This window comes from Grammomys surdaster, unplaced genomic scaffold (assembly GCF_004785775.1).
Source record: "Grammomys surdaster isolate TR1022 unplaced genomic scaffold, NIH_TR_1.0 150, whole genome shotgun sequence".
NCBI lineage: Eukaryota > Metazoa > Chordata > Mammalia > Rodentia > Muridae > Grammomys > Grammomys surdaster.
The window spans coordinates 8892152-8913189 of record NW_021604608.1 but is presented as its reverse complement, the minus strand read 5'-3'; the positions used below and the strand labels follow the sequence as shown (position 1 = coordinate 8913189).

General features: G+C 44.5%; 1 protein-coding gene and 1 non-coding gene across 2 annotated transcripts in view; both read left to right on the top strand.

The window, feature by feature from the left end:
• Cckar (cholecystokinin A receptor) overlaps nt 1-6478 on the top strand; it is a 7931-nt gene extending 1453 nt beyond the window's left edge. Inside the window, exons 3-5 of the mRNA XM_028765337.1 lie at nt 2712-2973; nt 4948-5075; nt 5928-6478. Of these exons, the coding sequence (XP_028621170.1) occupies nt 2712-2973; nt 4948-5075; nt 5928-6460 (923 nt within the window). The 3' untranslated portion in view covers nt 6461-6478. The remainder of the gene's footprint in view (nt 1-2711; nt 2974-4947; nt 5076-5927) is intronic.
• Nucleotides 6479-16131: 9653 nt separating this feature from the next.
• LOC114619552 lies at nt 16132-16291 on the top strand. Its single transcript, XR_003711185.1, has one exon. It is a non-coding gene; the product is annotated as a U1 spliceosomal RNA (small nuclear RNA).
• Nucleotides 16292-21038: the final 4747 nt, after the last annotated feature.

Sequence of the window (21038 nt, the reverse complement as noted above, 5' to 3'; positions counted from 1 at the left end):
GTGTGTGTGTGTGTGTGTGTGTGTGTGTGTGTGTGTGTGTGTGTGTGTGGTGTGTGTGTGTGGTGTGTGTGTGGTGTGTGTGTGTGTGTGTGTGTGTGTCAGAAAAACCACAGTGGAGATTGAGTAGGCTTGGCCCTTTGCAGAGGGACAAGAATTCATAGGTAACTTCACGTTACTCCATACCTTTCTGGTGGCAGTATTCCTATTAACTCCCAACTTGAGTCAGGGTTTCTTGGAATGGAGAGAGTTCAAAGATCAAAGCTCTTTAGTGTTGTGTTTCTTGTTCCATGAGAAATGGAGGTTATTTTTTAATGATTTCATGGAAGTATAGCTTCTCTTCTCATGATTCATTTTCCAGACTGTTCTGTCAAAACTTGGGGTCATCTTAGGCTAGGAGTATGTGGTGTGTGTGTGTGCGCGTGTGTGTGGGGGGGTGTCTAATAAGGTGCTGACTATGTTCCTAGGGACCATGGACTATGAAGTAGCCCCTGACTGGATGAGCTATGTAGCATGTTGCTTATATCAAACACAATGATGGTTAAAATAAAACTCTTAAGCTGGGAAAAATAAACAAATATTAAAGTAAAGCTATTTGTTTAGTGCTTTTTATGCATCGGGTATTTGGCTGAGCCCTTTTACTTCAATGATCTTGTCTCCCAACCACCTGGTAAGTAACTATCATTAATTCTTCCCTGGCTCACCAAGCACATGCATGAGTGGGAAGTATGGTGGCCGGGATTTGAACCTAGATTAGCAGGCACCACAGTGGTGAGCGAGTGCTCAGTTTACCAGCTGCTGTGGTTCCCCTAGCCCTGGACAGAAACATGTTCCTTGGTCCTCTTTGTCTGTCACATTGCCTTGTCCCTGGCCCCTTCTCAGAACCAACTAGAAAAGGGTGAGAAGTGTGTGTGTGTGTGTGTGTGTGTGTGTGTGTGTGTAAGGGGGATGTTTGATGTTTGGTTCTGACTGACCTGTATAAAACAAACAGCACTGAGTTGGGCTAGGCCAGTCTTCTGCGACCAGAAAGCTTTGAAAGTCTTAATTTTTCCCAGCTGAGTGTGTAGATTCCAACACAAGACACAATGCTGATGAATCCCTGACCCTCATGCCCCAAGATAAGTAACCAAGAACATGTCCTCCGTGTTCACGTTTCCTGAGAGCTCTTTAGCTTCTGAGGTCCTCCTGGGTGTCTCTCAGGTACAACGCTCCAGCATCTTAGCCAGAGCAGGAAGCGGGGTTAACATAGTGTTCTCATCATCAGTGAGTAGTCACCCAGCTCTGAAGGCCACGGAACTGTTCGCTTTAAGGTGCCTAGTTCTGTGATGTGTGAATTTCACCTCAGCACAGTTTGAATAGCCAAAATTAAACAGCAAAATATCTCTGGAATTATTTAGAATATCATAATAGCTTACTTTGTTTAATTCGCTTTTCTTGTTATTTGGCATTGGTTTTGTTTTTTGACTGTTTATTTTGGGCAAAGTTCTGAAGGTAGCCTTGACTAACCTGGAAAGTTACTGTGTAGCTTAGGTTGGCAAGCCTTACCATGCCCAGGGCTTTGTTGAATCTCTCATTCTGGTGATTTAGATCCTGCCCTCTATTTTGTGGACTCTCCAATACTACTCTAAGAACACTCATCAAACACCTAATGTTGTGTGTGGGTTGGGGTGTGTGTGTTGGTCTGATTGTGGATTTATAGTGACTGTGGACCCATTGCACAGAACAAACTCAGTGGGATTTAAAGCTAGCCTTTTAATTCTATGTCATAGGCTCTTTAGGGTGAAGTCCAGTAAAATACAGTAAGTGATTCTACCCAAGAAAAGAGAGAAAGAGAAAGAAAGGAAGAGGGAGGGAGGGAGGGAGGGAAGGAGGAAGGGAGGGAGGGAGGGAGGGAGGGAGGGAGGGAGGGAAGAAGAAAGAAAGAGGAAGGAAAGGGGAAAGGGAGTTTTTACTTAATGGTTTTAGAATAAGATTATACATGGCTTTTAGGGAGTTACTGTCTCTCTATCCCGGTAAGGAGCGGTGTTTTAGGATGACAAGCTTAGAAAGTCTGTTCCCAGATTTGTTGGTGACAGCTAATTGGTGAATAATGGTCTGTGGACCTGAAAGTTCTAAGGTGAGCGTAAAACCTTTAGATCAGTCTAGAACCTTTTCTCTGTCACCTTTTTTTGATTGAGCCTTTTTTTTTTTTCAACAGATATTTTAAATTTAAGGGTGTTTCCCTCTTCTAAACTGTGTATTAGAAGTGTTGTAAAAGTCAATGCTTCAGGCTCAGATCCCAGTAACCTTTGGCAACATGGAGTCTTGAAGAACTTCTGCCTTTTAATGTCAATTTGACCACAGGCTCCTGATCAAAATTAGAGCTCTTCCAAGGTTTCCAAAAAGCCCTTCTGTGGGATGGCAACTTATTTTTATCCCCTTGTTTATTAATTAACGAGTACCTCAGTCCAAGCTGGAGTTAGACTGTACCCAAAGCTCAATAAACTTACCTGAAAATTGACAAAGAGATATTTTGGCAAACACATATGCTTAACTTCCTTAAGTCCGTGTTAGTACAAAGCCGGGACTAAATCATCCTTTTAAAATGTACATAGTCTCTCTTTACCCCTTGAGCATTCTCCTGCAATTTTAAACTGTAGCTCTGATACACTTAAGCTAATGTATAAATAAACTTTGGAGTCAACACCTGAGCACAGTCCTCTTTATACCCCCAGGCACTTCCGTGAGTGTTTCCACCTTCAACCTGGTCGCCATCTCTCTGGAGAGATACGGCGCCATCTGCAAACCCCTACAGTCCCGTGTCTGGCAAACAAAGTCCCATGCTTTGAAGGTCATCGCTGCCACCTGGTGCCTCTCCTTTACCATCATGACTCCGTACCCCATTTACAGCAACTTGGTGCCTTTTACTAAAAATAATAACCAGACGGCGAACATGTGCCGCTTCCTGTTGCCAAGTGACGCCATGCAGCAGTTCTGGTAAGGCAGTGCTTCGTTCATCCTTTCAGACATGGCTAAGTCTAAGTTAGCAATGTGAGGACCAGAAAGCCTTACCAGATGACTACCAGACAGATATCCTAAAGGTTTTCTAAGGAAGATCTTTTTTTTTGTTGTTTCATGTATTTATATAATGACGTTTAGTTGTCTTCCCCACCCTTCACATTCCCCTCCCCCTCCATCTCTGGCTGAACCCTCTTTTCCCCAACAAGTCCCCATTCTATTTCCATGCCTCCTTTGTCTATGAGACCCACAGAGTTAAAATAGACCTTCTTGAGGCACTGAATAAGAAGTTATTTATTGGAATATGGATATCTTATGACTAGATATATACCACTGAAGAAAATAACGCATCTCCCAACAGTCAGCTGCGGGCCTCATGGTCCACTTTGGGGAGGGTTGTTCTAGCCTCACCCTAGAATGATGGAAAGAATACACAGTGAGAAACTGAAACCCTAACCGCCATCCTGTTATTGGCAAAGCAGTTAGCATGTCCATTCTGCAGATAAAGAAATATGACTTAGAGGTGCCAGAGTGGCCAAACCCATAAAGCTAGGAAGGGACAAGCAAAGTCTCTCTCCGGGCTTACTCACTATGCTTTTGCATATGCATGGTCTCCAAGGAGTTCAGACTGGTTGACTTATTGAAGCTACGGTTTTCAAACAAATTGATGAGAGAATTTAATGAAAAGATGGCACAAATGTGGGCTACATTTAATAATTATAGGGCTGTTTTAGAAGCAGGAACTGGACACTCAGAAGTGGCTAAAAACCCAGATCATGTTTCGTTGCTTTCTTCCTTTTCATTCAACCAAGTAGCTTGAACACAAAATGCATTACACTGTGAAAGAGATGGATAGACAAGGCTTATCAAAACATGTCCACTTGCAATGAGAAATGGCCTGGCCACTGTTTGCCTCTAACGATTGTATGGTCTAATCTGTAACTTACACATGCCAGACTACAAGAGTGATTTAGGGGGCCAGACTCATGGAGCAGGAGGCTGTGAATCCTCAACAGTCAACTGTGTTTAGAGAAAGCATAGCTCAATCCTGCCAGGCACAAGACTTCACAGGGTGACAGAGAATAGATACTCTGAGAGATTTATGAGTAGCAAATGGCATGTTTGGTAAAACTGAAAGGTTTTCCATGATGCTGATGGAAACATTTAATGGCTCCCATTGGAGGGTCAACAAGTTGAGTAGCCTGACACATGTCATTGGGCTTCGAATCTCACCTCTGCTACTAGATGTGTGATTTTTGGACACATTTAATTTCTTCAAGACTCAATATCCTCATCTCTACATTAAATGTTTGGATAATAGCAGCTATAAGAACCTGTTATCAAAGGTTCTTATGTGAACATATAAGAACCTTCATATGTATACAAATATACATAAAAGAACTTTTACATGTATACAAAGAGCTTGGTCTAACCTGTAGTACACAGCACTAATCCTCAAAAGATGGAAACTATTTTCATATTGTTTCAACAACTTGGCCATATAATCCACATACTCCTATTATTTTTTTTAAAGATTTCATTACCTGCTTATTGTTCTTGCCATTCATTTTTGAGACAGGGTGTCACTATGTCACCCAGGCCTGTCTCAAACTTTTAGACTTGAACAATCCTCCTGTCTCAGTCTCCTGAATATCAGGAGCTTTAAATACACACCATATTCCCAGCTTTTCTGCTATTCTTTAACATGTTAGTTGCTTTGGGGTATAGAAGGATGCCATGTTTCTCCAATTTAAGCAGTCTTTCAGAGACACTTTAAAGAGTAAAAGAAGCAAACAAGTTCTAACGACCAAACCTCCAGACATGGAGTTTTCAAGGATGCTAACTGCTAGAAATGAACATGTCTGCTCAGACCAGCTCACCCTCGTCACTCCCGCCCATCAGAACTTGAAGGTCCGGAGTCACTGGTAATTAGATTTCTTTTCATTGTATTAGGCAAACATTCCTGCTCCTCATCCTCTTTCTTATCCCTGGGATTGTGATGGTGGTGGCGTATGGACTGATCTCTCTGGAGCTCTACCAAGGAATCAAATTTGATGCCAGCCAGAAGAAATCTGCTAAAGGTACTGATCTTTGAGCTGGATGTTTATTCCAAAAGAACTCAAAAGCTTGCTTTGTAAGTTAGCTAGATGTACTCGGGATATACGGAGCATATGCTGGAGTGTTTCTGAGACACAGGGTCCCAAGGCCCTCCGAAGCCACATGTATAAAAGGAGATATTTCTTCTTAGTGGAGTCCTGAGTGGAATCAAAAGAGATCATTCACACAGGACACAGTGGCACACAGAGGACCCTGTCCCCAAGGCTTGCTGTCACATAGCATTAGTAGACAGCCCCTGGTGATTCTGTTCTGCACCCTACATTAAAAGACATCGGATCCCTGACCTACAAGATCCACTTCTGGACATTCGTTTCCCACCCTCTGCCTCTCACACTCACCTCCCTCCTCCCTCAGCCTACTGAACCTGTCCCCAACACCTGTGTTGACATAACTTTTTCCTTCTCACTCTGTTCCCCTCTCTCAGTTCCTCACTATGTAGATAAGGCAGTCTCTCTGGCTTCTATTGATTTTCTCTCGTTACTTGAAGTCCTCACGATAAAAGTAATCTAAAGACCCAGCAAGCAAACACGAAAGAAAGAACCGAGAGGAGTGTAAATATTTTGGAATAACTTTCAGCTTCACAGCCTTTGTGTGTAGGATTGTATCATCATCATCACCATCATCTATACACGGTTTATATTTCACAGAAATAGTGCAGACCAACACTAATACAAATCAGTACAGGCCAGGCTGCCTGTCCATTCTCCAGTTCAAGTTCAGCTTTGGCCTCCTGGATTAGGGGAGTCAGGGGCTGTATGTCTTCTCTCTGGCATGACTTGTCCTGAACACTAAAATGATGTCACTTTCCCATCCAGAGAAGAGGCTGAGCAGTGGCAGCAGTGGCCGATACGAGGATAGTGATGGCTGTTACTTGCAGAAGTCCAGGCCCCCGAGGAAGCTGGAGCTTCAGCAGCTGTCCACCAGTAGTGGTGGCAGAGTCAACCGGATCAGGAGCAGCAGTTCTGCTGCCAACCTGATAGCCAAGAAGCGCGTCATCCGCATGCTCATCGTCATTGTGGTCCTCTTCTTCCTGTGCTGGATGCCCATCTTCAGTGCCAATGCCTGGCGGGCATATGACACGGTTTCTGCTGAGAAACACCTCTCAGGGACCCCCATCTCCTTCATCCTCCTCCTCTCCTACACCTCCTCCTGTGTTAACCCCATCATCTATTGCTTCATGAACAAACGCTTTCGCCTGGGTTTCATGGCCACCTTCCCTTGCTGCCCAAATCCTGGTCCCCCAGGGGTGAGAGGAGAGGTGGGCGAGGAGGAGGATGGGAGGACCATAAGGGCATCACTGTCCAGATATTCCTACAGCCACATGAGCACCTCTGCCCCACCCCCCTGAGCTGTACCTGGTCCACTGCTGCAGCAGGAAGGAGGGGACTGGGACCAAGGAAGAAGAGGAAGTGGGGGGAAAGGAGAAGAAAGACTCATTTCTCATGAAGATTCTTCAATGTCTGCTTTTCACCCTTCACAAAGTTCCAACAGGAACTTAAGGCGGGGTCATGAAAATGCCAAGGCATTTTCCATAATGTTTACCATGGGAGAAACCTCAGCAGGCCAGTGATAGGAGCCCTACTGGGCTCATGCTACAAATGTCACTGCCAAGTCCATGTACAAAATGGAGGTGTAGACTTTGATGAGCTTTAGAATTTTCTGGAACGCCCCAGGTGATGTCTCTCCATAGTGATACACTGCTATGCTCTGTTTCTTCTGCTCCTGCAGAATTATTGTCCTCCCCAGGGAACCCATACCTATTTCTCTCACATACTACAACTACACACCTTCTCATGGCCTCTTCTGGATATGGGAATAGTATGACAATTTTTAAAGTTTGAGGTTGGTCAAGTACACTCAGGGGTGTAAGTTGAGATCATCATCAGAAAAGCAAGAAGAATGTATCTAAAAGACAAGTTTTAGGATTTTTATTTCTACAAAGGAAAGAGTGTGCAAGGCCAGTAGCTAGAAGGACTTTCTGTCAGCAATGTCAAGCTGCAGAAGGGAGGGTGATTAATACGGTGTTCTCTCTCCTCTCTCTGTAACCCCACAACTTTTTTAAAACTTAAACTTAATTTCTTATGTTTGCCTGTATTTCCTCCTTTCCAGAAACACCTCCAGGTAAGGAGGAAGATGTATATACCTGGGCGAGGGTGGTAACATGTATAGTCGGTCCCCAAAGAAAACTGGCACGCTGGGACTCAGTTAATAAGTAGCTTTGAATGCCAAAACTATGTATGCTTTTAAATACCATTGATGTAGCTCTTGATAATTGGCTCAGTGTGTGTGTGTGTGTGTGTGTTTGTATGTGTGTGTGAGTGTATGTGTGTCTGTTTGTGTGTGTGTGTGTGTGTATGAGTCTGTGTGTGTCTGTTTGTAAGTGTATATATGTGTGTATGTGTGTGTCTGTTTATATGTGTGTGTGTGAGTGTATGTGTGTCTGTTTGTATGTGTGTGTGTGAGTCTGTGTGTGTCTGTTTGTATGTGTGTGTGTGTGAGTCTGTGTGTGTCTGTTTGTAAGTGTATATATGTGTGTATATGTATGTGTGTCTGTTTGTATGTGTGAGTGTATGTGTGCCTGTTTGTATGTGTGTGTGTGAGTTGGTGTGTGTCTGTTTGTATGTGTGTATATGTGTGTGTGTGTGTAAACTGAACATACTGCTACATTATCTGTTAATAACTTGTAAGTGGATATTGGAATCCAACAAGTGTTATTATTCTTCCATAAAAGTTGGAGCATTGTGTGAGCTTCATTTCTTTGCAAAATTAGTGTTGAAAACACTTAACTCTAAGAACTCTGTTTAAAAATAGAAATAAATTACAACAATGAAAGACCATTTCTAGATAGCGTGTACTGATCCAGTGTACCAAACACACACATTGTCTCCCTTCCTCCCTCCCTCCTTCTCTTTTTTTTCCCCTTGAACATTATTGTCTTGTCTACTTAAAAGAGTTAGTATGACCCTTTTCAACAGAAACAAGTTCGTATGCCCATGTGGAAAAGTAAAAACTATGCAAAGAAAAAGATTCAAGGCAAGTAAGTTCATTGCTATGAGCTGTCAATCATCCAAGGAGTGGGCATTTGTCTTCTCCTTTCCATGGGGCCGTGACCGTGCACTGACCCAGGCCCCACCCTCTCAATAGTCCCCAAACCTTTCTGTGGAAGAGGAAAACAGGGAGTAGCAAGGGATGATAAGGCTTCTGGTGTTCTAGACGTGAGAAGACGGGCATCTTACAGTGATGGTTGTGCCTGAGGGAGCAGCTGCTGAGCACATCACTCCCAACTTGTCACACCAGACTAGCCCTTCCTCAGACGTCAGTCTTAGAGGAGCGGCTATCACTGGCCTCACAATCAGCCGTTTCTGAGCCAAAATCCAGAGTTCAAACTTCAAGGACAGAAGATGAAGGAGATAAAAAGGCCTGATACTTGAGTGGAGCTTACATATCTTTCCTTCCTAAAATAAAGACTGGATCATTCCCTCTGACCCTCTCAGAGTATTAGGAAATAAATGAAGAAAAATTAAGAGCCCCTCCATTATTAGAAACCACTGGAATTTGTGGAGGTTTATTAACCTAAAGACAATGTCCTAGGATTTAGTCAATAAAAATACAGATATGCAACTAAAGTGTAATTCCAGATAAGCCATAGAGCAGTGGTTCTCAACTTTCCTAATGCTGAGACTTTTTCATACGTTTCCTCATGTTGTGGTGAGCCTAACCATGAATTCTTTTTGTTGCTACTTTATAATGTAGTGTAAATATGTGTTTCCTGATGGTTTTAGGTGACCCCTGTGAAAGGGTTGGTCATGCCCAAAGTGCCCAAGACCCACAGGTTGAAAAACACTGCTATAGGTAATAATTTTTAGTATGAGTACATCCTAAAAGATAACCTGTATCTTATCTGCCAACTCTACCTTGAAATATTTTAAACTAGATAAAAACATAAACATGATTTTCCACAGCCACAGTAATAAAATGCCTTTCCTGATTTCATTTATTGGAAAGTCACCTATTGGAAGCTGAGAGACAGGTATGGAGGGCTATTAATTTTCAGAATCTGTGACGAGCTTTGGAAAGGTCTGATTTTACTGATTAACTTTTTCTTTTAACACATAATATTGTTCTTATGCTTTCTTAAGTCAACTTCCCTTGCCTCGTGTTAAACAAGATTACTGATTTGAACGTGAATTTAAGTTAAGGGAAGAAATAGCCAGATTTTCCAGTGCTTTCTGCTGTCTTCCAGTAGTGCCCCTTCAGCACAATACATACGAGCATTGGAATTGAGAGTTGTGTCTTGGCTTCTTCTGCCCCAATCAGCATGGTAAGGGCTCCTAATGCATTCAAGGTGGTGAATGAGCAGTCCCTGCATCTCTAGGGTTTGATTGCACGTGCCCCTGTAAGCTTAACAGGTGCTTCTCTGCTTGAGCAAACTGTCATCTGAGTTAAGTAAGGACAGCTGCCAGGTCTCTGCTGTCCGGTCCTCCTGTGTTTTGCCTAGCAACCCACTTACGGTGAATGTTTAGTAAACACTGACTGACTTCCATCACATCTCTTCTGCTTTCAGTGGTCTCTCTCTCCATCCACAGACCCACTCCTCAACAAGGGACAACTCACTCTTGGGGAAGAAGAGCAGAGCATTGAGAAGACCATTTCCTCTCTGCATGCATCCACCCTAGATTCTCATGTGTGACATTTTGCATGACCTTTTGCTCTGTTCTCCCTCCTCTTTCCGTCAGCCTCATAAGGCAAGTGGATAAAGGGAATGGATATAACCCCAAATGTTTCTGATGAGGAACTAGATATTCTGCCTAGAAACAGTGTTGAGTTACAGGTAGACAAAGGCTGGGAGCCACCTGCCCCTAACATCCCTCAGCTTAGCTCCCCTGGCTCTCATCTCTTTTGAGAACACTCAAAACCCTTGCACACATTTCCAACTCTTGCTAAAAAGCCCAGCTCACTCCTGCCATCAGAGCTCCCATGAACCCCTTGCTATGCCCCCATCCACTTGCTCTCCAGCAGAACCCCAGTGGGAGCCTCGTGGAGCCACTCCCAACCCACGCTGCTCCCTGGCTCTTGCCTCTAAATGTGCTACTTCCCTCTTTTTCGGCTTGGTTGTCTTTGACCTCTCTCTCTGGTGTCCTGGTGCCTCTCAGATGAACACAGCTTCCTAGTTCCCACTGTGAGAGTGTTTTGCTCTCATAGACCAGGACCAGCCCCACACTCCACACCCCTCCCAACCTACCCACCCCAACCCTTTAAAGCATAGTCTGGGTAGAACACATGTCCTTCTTGCACAGGAGGAGAGGCCAGATGGGGGCATACATGCCATGCCCTTCCTTCTGGCACATGATAATCATTACCTTACTGAAAAGAGCAAGTGTGACTACCTACAAGATATATTTGCAGTCTCAGAGATCACTAATAGAAGATGAGGAACAGTTAACACCATTATATGCTGTCGTTCACAGCACAGTACAGATCCATCAACTCTTCCAAGGAATGAATGAGATGGATGGATGGATGGATGGATGGATGGATGGATGGATGGATGGATGGGTTTGAATGGAGTCTTGAATCAATGCGAGTCCTTCCCTGGCCCCTTTGGGAAGCTCCACCTCCACAATCAGGTGGCTGTGGATATGCACTTTCATTTGATCCAAGAAGCTGCCTGGGATGTCAAGGTCTGTTTTCAGTTGTACATAATGTCCAGGAAATCAGCTTCCAAGCTCTCTGTCCATTAAAAGCTTCTGGGGTAATGAAGATAAGGCCTAGAGATTTGTAGCCAAGCTCTAGCTATTCCTAGCTCGCCATGTGACCCTGAGCGTGTCATACCCATTCTCAGGAGGTCAATTCCTCTTGAGGAGTGATGGCTCCACCTGTGGTAATATATGACTCAGTAGATAAGGGTCTGTCTTTATCACATCCAATGGCCTCCCTTAATTTCAATGATTTCCCAGTGCCTTTGCATCGGGGAAACTTCCTGGTACCTAAGCATACAATTATCTCTGAAGAAACCTGTTGGGAAAAGGAATAAAACAAGAGAGAGCCCCAAGCTCTCAGCCACTTGTAAGTCTCGTTTCCTAGAGCAGATTGTAGGCCACCCCTAGAATGCCCATTCCAGTGGATACTCAGACAGAACAGTCTACTTTCAATTCAATCTGGTCTGGGGCACACTGAGCTACTTCAGTTATTGAGTCTTGTCCCACATAGGAGAGGTGCAAGTTCACTGACGGCATAGAGGACTTAAACACTGCAAGGGGACAAATGATCACTTGCTACCTGTAACTTCTTAATTAAATCCCCAAACGACATGTGTGATGCATCATCCCCCACATTTCAAAGTGACGACATTTGTAGTGGGTTTGTCCTAATGCTACTTGTATCTAATTTGGGTCCCCAAAATGGTTTGCCCTAAAATTGTCTACGTGTCCGCACTGAGGGATCCTGCCCCCAGTCGGTTCTGATTGGTAAATAAAGATGCTGGCAGCCAATGGCTGGGCAGGACAGATAGAGGAGCAACCTTTAGGATTTTCTGGGCTTGGGACTAAGAGAGAGGAAGGAAAAGGAGCTCTGCCATGCTGGTGGAGTGTGGAAGGGGAGGAGAGGTACAATGTCTGAGAAGAGTGCAGATCAGAGAGGCATGGCTGCCATGGAGCCTGGAGACTGTGGCCCAGAGCGCAGCCCAGTTGGGCAGCCTTCTGGGTCCAAAGGAGCCAAGATAGAATATAGAGTTTAGTAAGGAATAACTCGGGATTATTAGCAGGAGGTGGATTACCCACGTGGAGGTGAGGAAGTGGTCCAGCTATTGAGCATATCAAAATATAAAAGCTGTGGGCATGTTTCATTTGGGAACATAAACCTTTGGGGAGGGTAGCATAAACTGCACTGCTGAGATTTATCATTAAGTAATTCAACAGAAATTGAAGGGCAAGTAACATGCCCTAGATCAGACAGCTAACAAATGGCAAAGTCCATTCTTATTTTAGTTCCATCATGGGCTAGCAAGATGTTTAACATGTAAAGACACTTGCTGCTTGCTAAGCCTGATGACCTGAGCTCTGCCCCCAGGACACACATTGTAGAAGAGGAAAACTGATTCCCACAAGTTGTCCTCTGACCTCCACAGGTGTACACACAATACAAACAAACAAAAATGTGTTCATTCCACCAGGCTGTTATTGGGATTGGGTGACATTCACCTTTCTAAATATTCAATAGCCGATAATTTCATTTCAGAAATGTGGCCAGATTTGTAGTCCTTATGCTAAAACCTCCACAAAGAAAACAAGAGCCTGTCTGTGTCCTCCTCTGTGGACATAGGCCTCACTCTGAGCCTCCTGCTTGAGAGGAGGATTTGAAAGCTGGTTCTTCACACTTCTGTCCTGGATACATCCAGCCCTGTGTTTGTTTTTAGAACTAACTAAAATACACTCTATGGCCACACAAGAAAGCCAAGAGAAGATATCAGAAAATGAATTTTCGCCTCTTTGGCAAATACCAGCATTATATTAAAACAGGTTTGTTTTTTCGGTTTCACTAGAATGAAAATAAGTATGGGCCAAACTCTCCAGCAGCCATCAGAGTAAAGCCTCCTGGTCTCTCTTCCATGTGTTGCCTTTTTGCCAAGTCCCCCTTTCCCAGTGACATGAAGAATGGCTGTGAAAGAGAGTCAGGAGGATGCCTGGGTCCAGCACAACCTCAGACTGATGGGGCTTACAGTGGAGATCCTTACCATGTCCCAAGGCCCTTCTTATCCTGATATTTCCCTAATTGCCAATGATGTTCCCACCTTTGCCTACCTCCCCCCATCTCCCAGATTCTCAAGCTCATTTCTGAAAATCAATAATCAGGAAAAACTCAAACTTTGGAGTTAGAGTTGAATTCACATCTGGCCCTAACTAGTTGTGGGACCCCAGGATGGGCAGAACTTTCAGATTTTGTAATGACATGAATGAGCCGTATCTCCAACTCCCAGGAAGCCATACATTTTGAGCATTTGTTACCAAGTCTCTAGAATGATAAACTGTCCCTTGCAAGGCAGCATAAGGTAACGTGAGCCCCAACTGGTTCCCGTCAAGGAAGTGTGTGGAGCAGGGCCCAGGGACTTCTGGGTTTATTGGTCAGTGCCTGCTGCATTGTGCTTCGGTAACAAACACCTCCAGGTCTAGCACTGTACCATGTCAGAGAGTTCCAAACTTGTTTGAAGAACAAATTCTTCATATACATATACAAAGTATTTGGACTAGTTTCAAGTAGTCTTCACACTTTTACACAAGGGAGCTCTCTTTCCTCAAAGCAGTTCTGAATGGAGTTCCAAAGTGGGAAAGAGATAGCAGTATACCTGCCTAGGAGGAAGAATAGGGATTTATTCTTCCTTTGAAATCCTCAGGAGAAATCCCTGGGTTCTACAGGACACACTTTGAAAGCCATTAATGCATACTGGCATCTGTAATCTGTGACTCTAGGGCCTGCAATACCAGCCTTTGCCAGCAGGAGCCAATGGCTTCAATTAAGGTTTGCCACACCAGTTCATGACCTTAATTCCAGACACACTCCACCCTTGATCCTGCTGAAGGAGAAAACCACATTCCATTAGAGTTTAATGATTAGGCTCTCAATGCATTGTGCCAGCCCTCTTGGCGTTGTAACAAGACTTCTTCTGCATGGTTTCTTAAAAGAGATGCATTGGTCCAGTGTTAGCTGGCTAAGAGCTTCGTCTTGTTCAATGCAGCTACCAGAATGATACCTTGACATCAGGAAGGTACATCCAGCCATAATGGTTGGAGTCATTAGTCTTCCTGAGTAAAGCTACTAAATTAAAACAAACAAACAAAAAAATCAAGGTCCTAACCTGAGCTCTACCCTGAACTGAAGGGCTGTGATGTCCTCATTGTCAAACTTCCTCTGGGTGGGTTAAATGCCTCTGACCTGAGCTTTCTCCCAACTTCCTGCCATTATGATTCCTTGGCCAGGGTGGAAGTTTACAGAAGGCTTCTATGAACTCCTTCCCTTGGGCCACAATCCTCTGCTCTGAAAGACACTGGGATATTTTGTCCAGCCAGCTTCCTGACATTGGCTGAAATATTCCTGTATTGTTTGAATGTTCGAGTCATAACTACCGACACCTTATTATTTGGCTATATTTGGAAATAGAGCTATGTAAGACACTGGGGTATGATGAGGACATTTTGTTGACCCTAACACAATGTCACCAACATTTTTATAAGACTAGGACACTTTAAGAGTATCATGTGGACAGGAAGCAAGAAAGTGGTCATCGACCACCCAGAGAACCCTCTTGCAAGAGAACCCTTATAAGAGACAAGATGCCAACACACTAACCTTGAACTTACAGCCTCTTATGATAATCCATCGAGAATCCCTTGACAGGCCTGCAGATTGGGCAAATAAAGACACGCTGCACAGGACATGCCATAACAAAGCTATCACTCCCTGCTATCAGTCTCAGATTAGTGACACTTTGAGTTTCATCTGGTAACTCTACCCCTGTAGCAGGGATAGACAAACTTCTGCTACTTGAGCCCCTTGGTCTGTGACACTTGGTTATGGTGGCTCTAGCAAGCCATGATTCCTCCCCACCTTGAAGGATAGAGTGCTTACAGCCAGCCCCAGTGGTCAGAAAAGACGACTGATGATAACTCTTGCAACAGGAAACCTGCTACAGGGGTAGAGTTACCAGATGAAACTCAAAGTGTCACTAATCTGAGACTGCAATGGGGGGAGGGGGTGATAGCTTTGTTACAGCATGTCCTGTGCAACATGTCAAGGGATTCTTGGTGGCTTATCATAAGCAGTGGAGAAAGTGAACTGAGATAAAGCAACTGTGACCAGGTGTTGTCCTGATGTCTGCAGGCACAGAGTGGACAATAAACACTGCCACCCACCACCCACCATACCAACTGGGAAGGAAGGAAAGGACTGTCCCGGGGGCCACAAGTCTCAGTCACCATCCAGGTCTATTGTCCTAATTTGGAATTCAGTGAAAGAATCTCTACCTTTGAACTTATTATTTGTTAGGGGTTTGTTTGACTTCCGTTTTCCCAAAACAAGGATGGCAAGATCACAGACCTCACCAATGTCCCTACTTGTGGGCCACTGGAAGGATGACTGAATCATAGGCTGTCACTGACCAAGAGTTATCAAGGGCAAAGAAGAAAATGAACCTTTCTGTTCTGAGAACATCATGGAACAGGAGAACTGTTACATGCCTGGGAATAACACGGGTGTCCAATGTCACGTGACCATCATAGCATGTGCCTCAGATCCTCTCTCTGAAGCTAGACTTAGGGGTCCACTGGCAAACCAACAAGAACCGCCTGCCTTCTTGGCTGGGTGAATCCATCCGGTGTGTTTCCTGCTACACCCAAGGCTGATGGTTCCCTGTTTGCACCAGCTGTAATTAGGAACAAACTGACACCAAAGTAGAGAAAAGCTTCTTCTAGTCTCTATCCTTGCCTGTTATTTGTTCCCACTCTAGGGCTTTCTCTCTTTGTGCAGCCTGCCAAGTGACCCATGTGACCTCTGCTACTGTCAAAAGGCAAGATGAATTCAGAAGGCAAGAGGTTCTGCGCACATGCACAGGGGACTCACCAAATAAAATGGGTTTTGGCTTCTTCACTGTCTGTTTCGGTCTGTCAAAGTCTTATTTTTAGCTTTGCAAAAGCAGAATATGCTTATTAGCTATGAAAATCACCATTATTATTGAGTATCCTGCGGGAAATATTATCTTATTAAGGTGGTTCCGAAACTCTGGCCCCTTGCGTGTACAAGTGGAGTTTTAGAAATGCAGCAACGCTGGAGGACAGCTGGGTATCTTATGGTGAGAAGAGTGCTGGCCTCAGGAAGCCAGTCAAGAACATAAAGCTCCTGACAGGAAAAAAAGGGAATCTGATGGGCTTTTAGCATAGTGGAGTTAGCACCCTAAAGTTCGAGGTGTAGATAGTGGGGGAGCACTAAGAAAGGGGAGTTGGTTTTTTTTTTTTGTTTTGTTTTTGTTTGTTTTTAATCTGACAGGAGAGAGAGAGGCTGATCATGAAGTTGATTTTCTCAGGGTTAGGCTCATCCATTGACTCTAGAGTGTGCTGACCCCTAAGATTTAGCCAAATGCAGGAAACTCAACTGCATAACTGGGGTAGTAGAGGTTACATTGCACCTTCTCTTGGCTATTGTGATGTTTGTGGCTCAGTAGGCAATCCGTGCCCAAGCGTTCACAAGATCCTGGGCTCAGTCTCCAACACTATCAACAGGGGTAGGGTGTGGGGGTGGGAGGCGGGTGGGGAACACACATCCTTTGATGAATAAAATACTGTTGCAGGAGCAGGGAGTTGGCTTGGATGGTGACATGACCCAAAGGCCCAGAACTCTTGAGAGTCATTGTCTTAACTCCTGGAGAACCCAGGAAAGTAGAGAGGGGCCAGAAGAATCCAAAACATGTGCTGACATTGCTAAAGATGGTTTCTGAGCTCCAAGCTGCCTATGGAAATTTCCAGTATCATTCGGCATACAAACTGTATCTAGACATCTCCACTACCACCTCTATGTGCGTCTATGTGGGGGCAGACCCCATAAATATTGCACCTGACTGTGTAGCTTACTATAGCCCAAAGAACGGGGTGAAAGTTACACTGGGCAAGTTTAGAACTGACAAGCAGAGAAGCTTTGAGTATTTCCATCAGTAAAAGCTGGTCGTAGGATGAAAAACAAGTGGGGCAGCTCTGGGCTCACAGAGCTTCACACAGGTCTGCTGAACTATGGTTAATTGATAGACACATGAGGGAGTAATCCAAGCTTAAACTCCACCTCTCAACTCTCTGCTTCGTTACGTAGCATCAGAGGCTGATTGGCACACAGTACTTTCTTCGTTTCCTAACATCTGTGTGTGATTCCCATTCATCCCTCAGTAGCTGGTTGGTACACAGTGTTTATTTCCTACCATCTATATGTAATTCCTTTTTCCCCCCTCTGATTCCTATCAAAACCTTTCTTTTTAAACATCTTGGATCAAACCTGTAACTCTTGGAGTGAATTTCAACTGTAGATCTTCTCCTTCCAAACATTCTTCAAGCCTCTAGTCTCTGCAGAAAAGACTTTACTATTAGACTCTTAGGAATCTTGGGGCGAATGAGACTGGACATATACAGTTTTTCCCTAGGTCTCTTGAGTTCACATTCCTCACAACCTAGGGTAAGGCAAACTCCAGGACACAGATGATTTTTTTTTCCCAAGAAGGCTCAAAATCCTGCAAGGGGAGCTTAGTAAAGGCCATGCATCTTTTTTCACCCTCTTGCTTGCTGGGAGAAGATAGGGGCATGGTGGTAAACCCAGCTGGTGGATAAGGACTCTTCTCCCCATCCCTGCTCCAGCTCTGGCCAGCTCCCCAGTCCAAATGGCAGAATGCATTCAGGGAGGAGATTAATGTTCGCAGAAGACTCCAGAGAACCTCTCAGGGCCCTTCTGTTTATTAAATCAAGAAAACCATGTTTAAATATAATGTCAAGGGTATGACACAGACCAACAGGATCCAAAGCAGACTGTCAGCCTTAACCTTGAATAACTAGGTGTTCTTCAAGCTTTGACTTGCAGGCTTAAAGCCTCTGACATTTTTTTTTTCCCCAGAAAGGCCCAGAATCCTAGAGAAGAGGTCAGCACTGTCCAACAGAGCCATCCATTTCTGTCCATCAACCATTACTAATGACAAAGGCAGAGGTCATGGCTTTTGTGGCAAGGTCAGCACTGTGCACCAGGCAAGGTCCCTGCCTGGGTTAGATAGGCTCAGTGTGTTTACCCATAGCCCCTAGAATTTTTACGTGCCTCCACTCAAGCCTGTTGTTAAGTAGTAAAAGGCTATCGTACATGGATACTTGACAATGTCCTCTGTCTCCTGGCTCAGAGAACATATTGATGTGCTAGTGGGCAGTCTGTTGACAAGCTAGAAAGAACATAGAACAGGGTGAGATGGTTCCTTTCGATCTGTACCTAGTGAGGTGAGGGTGGCAAGGAGATGTAGGCAGATGTTTCATGCAGCTAACAGTCTGACAGACATGCTACATGCTACTGTAGGGACTCTTATCTTTTACAGCCGAGGACACTGATACACAGGTTAGGTAACCTTATCTAAACCACACAGCAATAACACAGGAGGAACTGGAAGACCAGCCTACATCCTGTGGCTTCCAGCCATATTCTTCTCTTCTAGGCTCCATACTACCTCAAGGAGCCAGGGAGATTGGAGTAGAAGCAGGCAGCAGTAAAGGGGCAGCCATGTAAAGGTCCAGGGGAGAATGTTCTAGAAACACGAAGATCATGTCAATCCTTAGGCAAGAGATGAGGTGTCGTGGGTCAGAGGCTAGCATTGGGAGCAGCAGGAAGTGACAGATGAAGGAATGGTTTTCATTTTTGTCTTTTCCTGTTTAACTAATTACCCCATAGGACTCGGGATCACCTTTTACTCGCGTTAGTGCTAACGTATAGTACACAGTTTGTGAATTTGCCTTTTTTTAAGATTTTAATTCTTTTGTCTTTGGCAATTTCATATGTGCATCCACACATGTATATGATGCACTGTGGTCATATTCATACATGTATTTACACATGTGACGCTCTGTGGTCACGCTCACCCCGTCTTACTCTTTCTCGCCCCCTCCCACCCTACTAACTCACTTCCGCCCAACAACCCTCCCTCTTACCTTCATCCCCCCCCCAGCCGTGTGCCGTGTATGTGTCTGTGTGTGTGTGTGTGTGTGTGTGTGTGTGTGTATCTGTGTATGTAGATCTCATGCAGATAGCCACAGCTGCTGTGTGTCCATGACTGCAACCATCATGGCATATCCAGAAGGGACCATTCGGCTCCCTTCCCACCTTCCAGCTTCCAGCTCTCAGACTCTTTTTTCACCCTTCCTTCTGCGATGGTTCCTAGACCTTGGATGACCTGGTGAAATCAATGTCCTATTTAGGGACAGGATGATCACACAGCAATCACCTTTTCTCAGGACTTTGTCCAGCCATGAGTCTCTGCATTAATCTCAGCCCTCTGCAAGGAGAAGCTATTCTGACCAAGGCTGAAGCAGCGCCGAGTCTGTGGGTGTGAACATAAAAACTTAGAAGACAACTCAATATCATGTCTATTTATCAAAGCCAATAATAGAATTCCTCCCCACTGGCAGGGCAGCCTGGGAGTTCCCGAGCTACGATTCTTACCAGATTTACAGTAGCTGGTATTTATTCCTTCCTGGAGCAGATTAATAGTATCCAGCTTCAAATCCAGGTAAGAAGTGGTTGGTTAACCCCTAGGCAGTCACACCACGGTTGCACCAGTGTTCTAACTTGACTGGCAGACCCATAATGTAGTATCAGGGTCTATAGCTGGAGATGACAGTTGATTGGCAGGTCCATAATATAGTATAGGGTCTATAGCTGGGGATGACAGTTGATTGGCGGGTCCATAACATAGTATAGGGTCTATAGCTGGAGATGACAGTTGATTGGCAGGTCCATAATATAGTATCAGGGTCTTCAGCTGGAGATGACAGTTGATTGGCGGGTCCATAATATAGTGTCAGGGTCTTCAGCTGGAGATGACAGTTGATTGGCAGGTCCATAATATAGTATAGGGTCTATAGCTGGAGATGACAGTTGATTGGCGGGTCCATAATATAGTATCAGGGTCTTCAGCTGGATATGACAGTTGATTGGCAGGTCCATAATATAGTATAGGGTCTATAGCTGGAGATGACAGTTGATTGTCAGGTCCATAATATAGTATCAGGGTCTTCAGCTGGGAATTGACTGTCCATGACTTTTCTCACACAGCAGCTTCTGTAGCACCTCTGGCATGATGAACGCTAACCATCAGGAAGGAAGCTACCAGCTCTGTGCCAGCTTGATTTCTCTGTGTTCTGTATCCAAAGTATATCATGTCTTTAGTAATCAGCCTTACTTTCTAGTTCTGGTATGTATCCAAGAGCAATGGTGATAGCCTGTATTGTTTGGGGAGTGTCTGGGGTTCCCTGGCCAACAACTTATAATGAAGTATCCCATACCTGGCACTGGGATTTTCATTTAAAAACTCGTGGCTTCTGGGAGCAGCCTTTTATTCTCTTGGGGATAATTAGTTAGATAACTAATTAATGAACATTGTGCCAATCTGATCCTGGCTTGAATCCCAAATCCTTTGCTTGTTAATTGTTCAACCCAGGGGAAGTCACTTGGCTTCTCTGATCCTGGCTTTTATTTTATGTACAGTGGGGATAAAAGGCAATTTCACAAAGTTGGCTGTAGAGAGGTATAAGTGGAACAACTTGTGATAAGAGTCAAGGGCGAGGCTGCCACAGCTCAGATCTGTGGAAATCTCTTTTTTTTTCTCCACTGCAAGTAAAGCCTTCGTCAGTGCAATGACAGACCCCACTATAGAATTAAGAGTTGAGAAGGACAGTATGCCTTGCTACTCAAAATGCTGTCTAGTGACCAGCTCCACGGGATCTTGAAGGAGGTGGGAGCTAGAATGGAACACAGTTCTACCCACAGACACACCGGAACAGGATTTGTAAAGAAAATCCCTGGATCTGTATGCTGAGTGAACCCCTCTCCTATCTCCATGCCATTCTTATCACCAAAAAGGAAGCTTAAGGTTTGGCACAGTGTCACACATCTATAATTCCAGCATTCAGGAGGCTGAAGCAACAGGCTAGCCTGGGCTATATAGTAGTGAGCTCATCTCAAACAAGACAAAACAAAGAAAGCCGAGCAGAATTGAGCCTGTTCTAACTCAGGGTCCCTTGTCCCAAGCCTTGTCCTTTGCACTTGAACCTCAGTCCTCTGTGCTTCATACACTACTCCCCATCCAGCGGCCATGCCTCAGATACCCTGCACTTGTAGTTGGAGTCCTGAGAACTTGACAGCCTCTCATC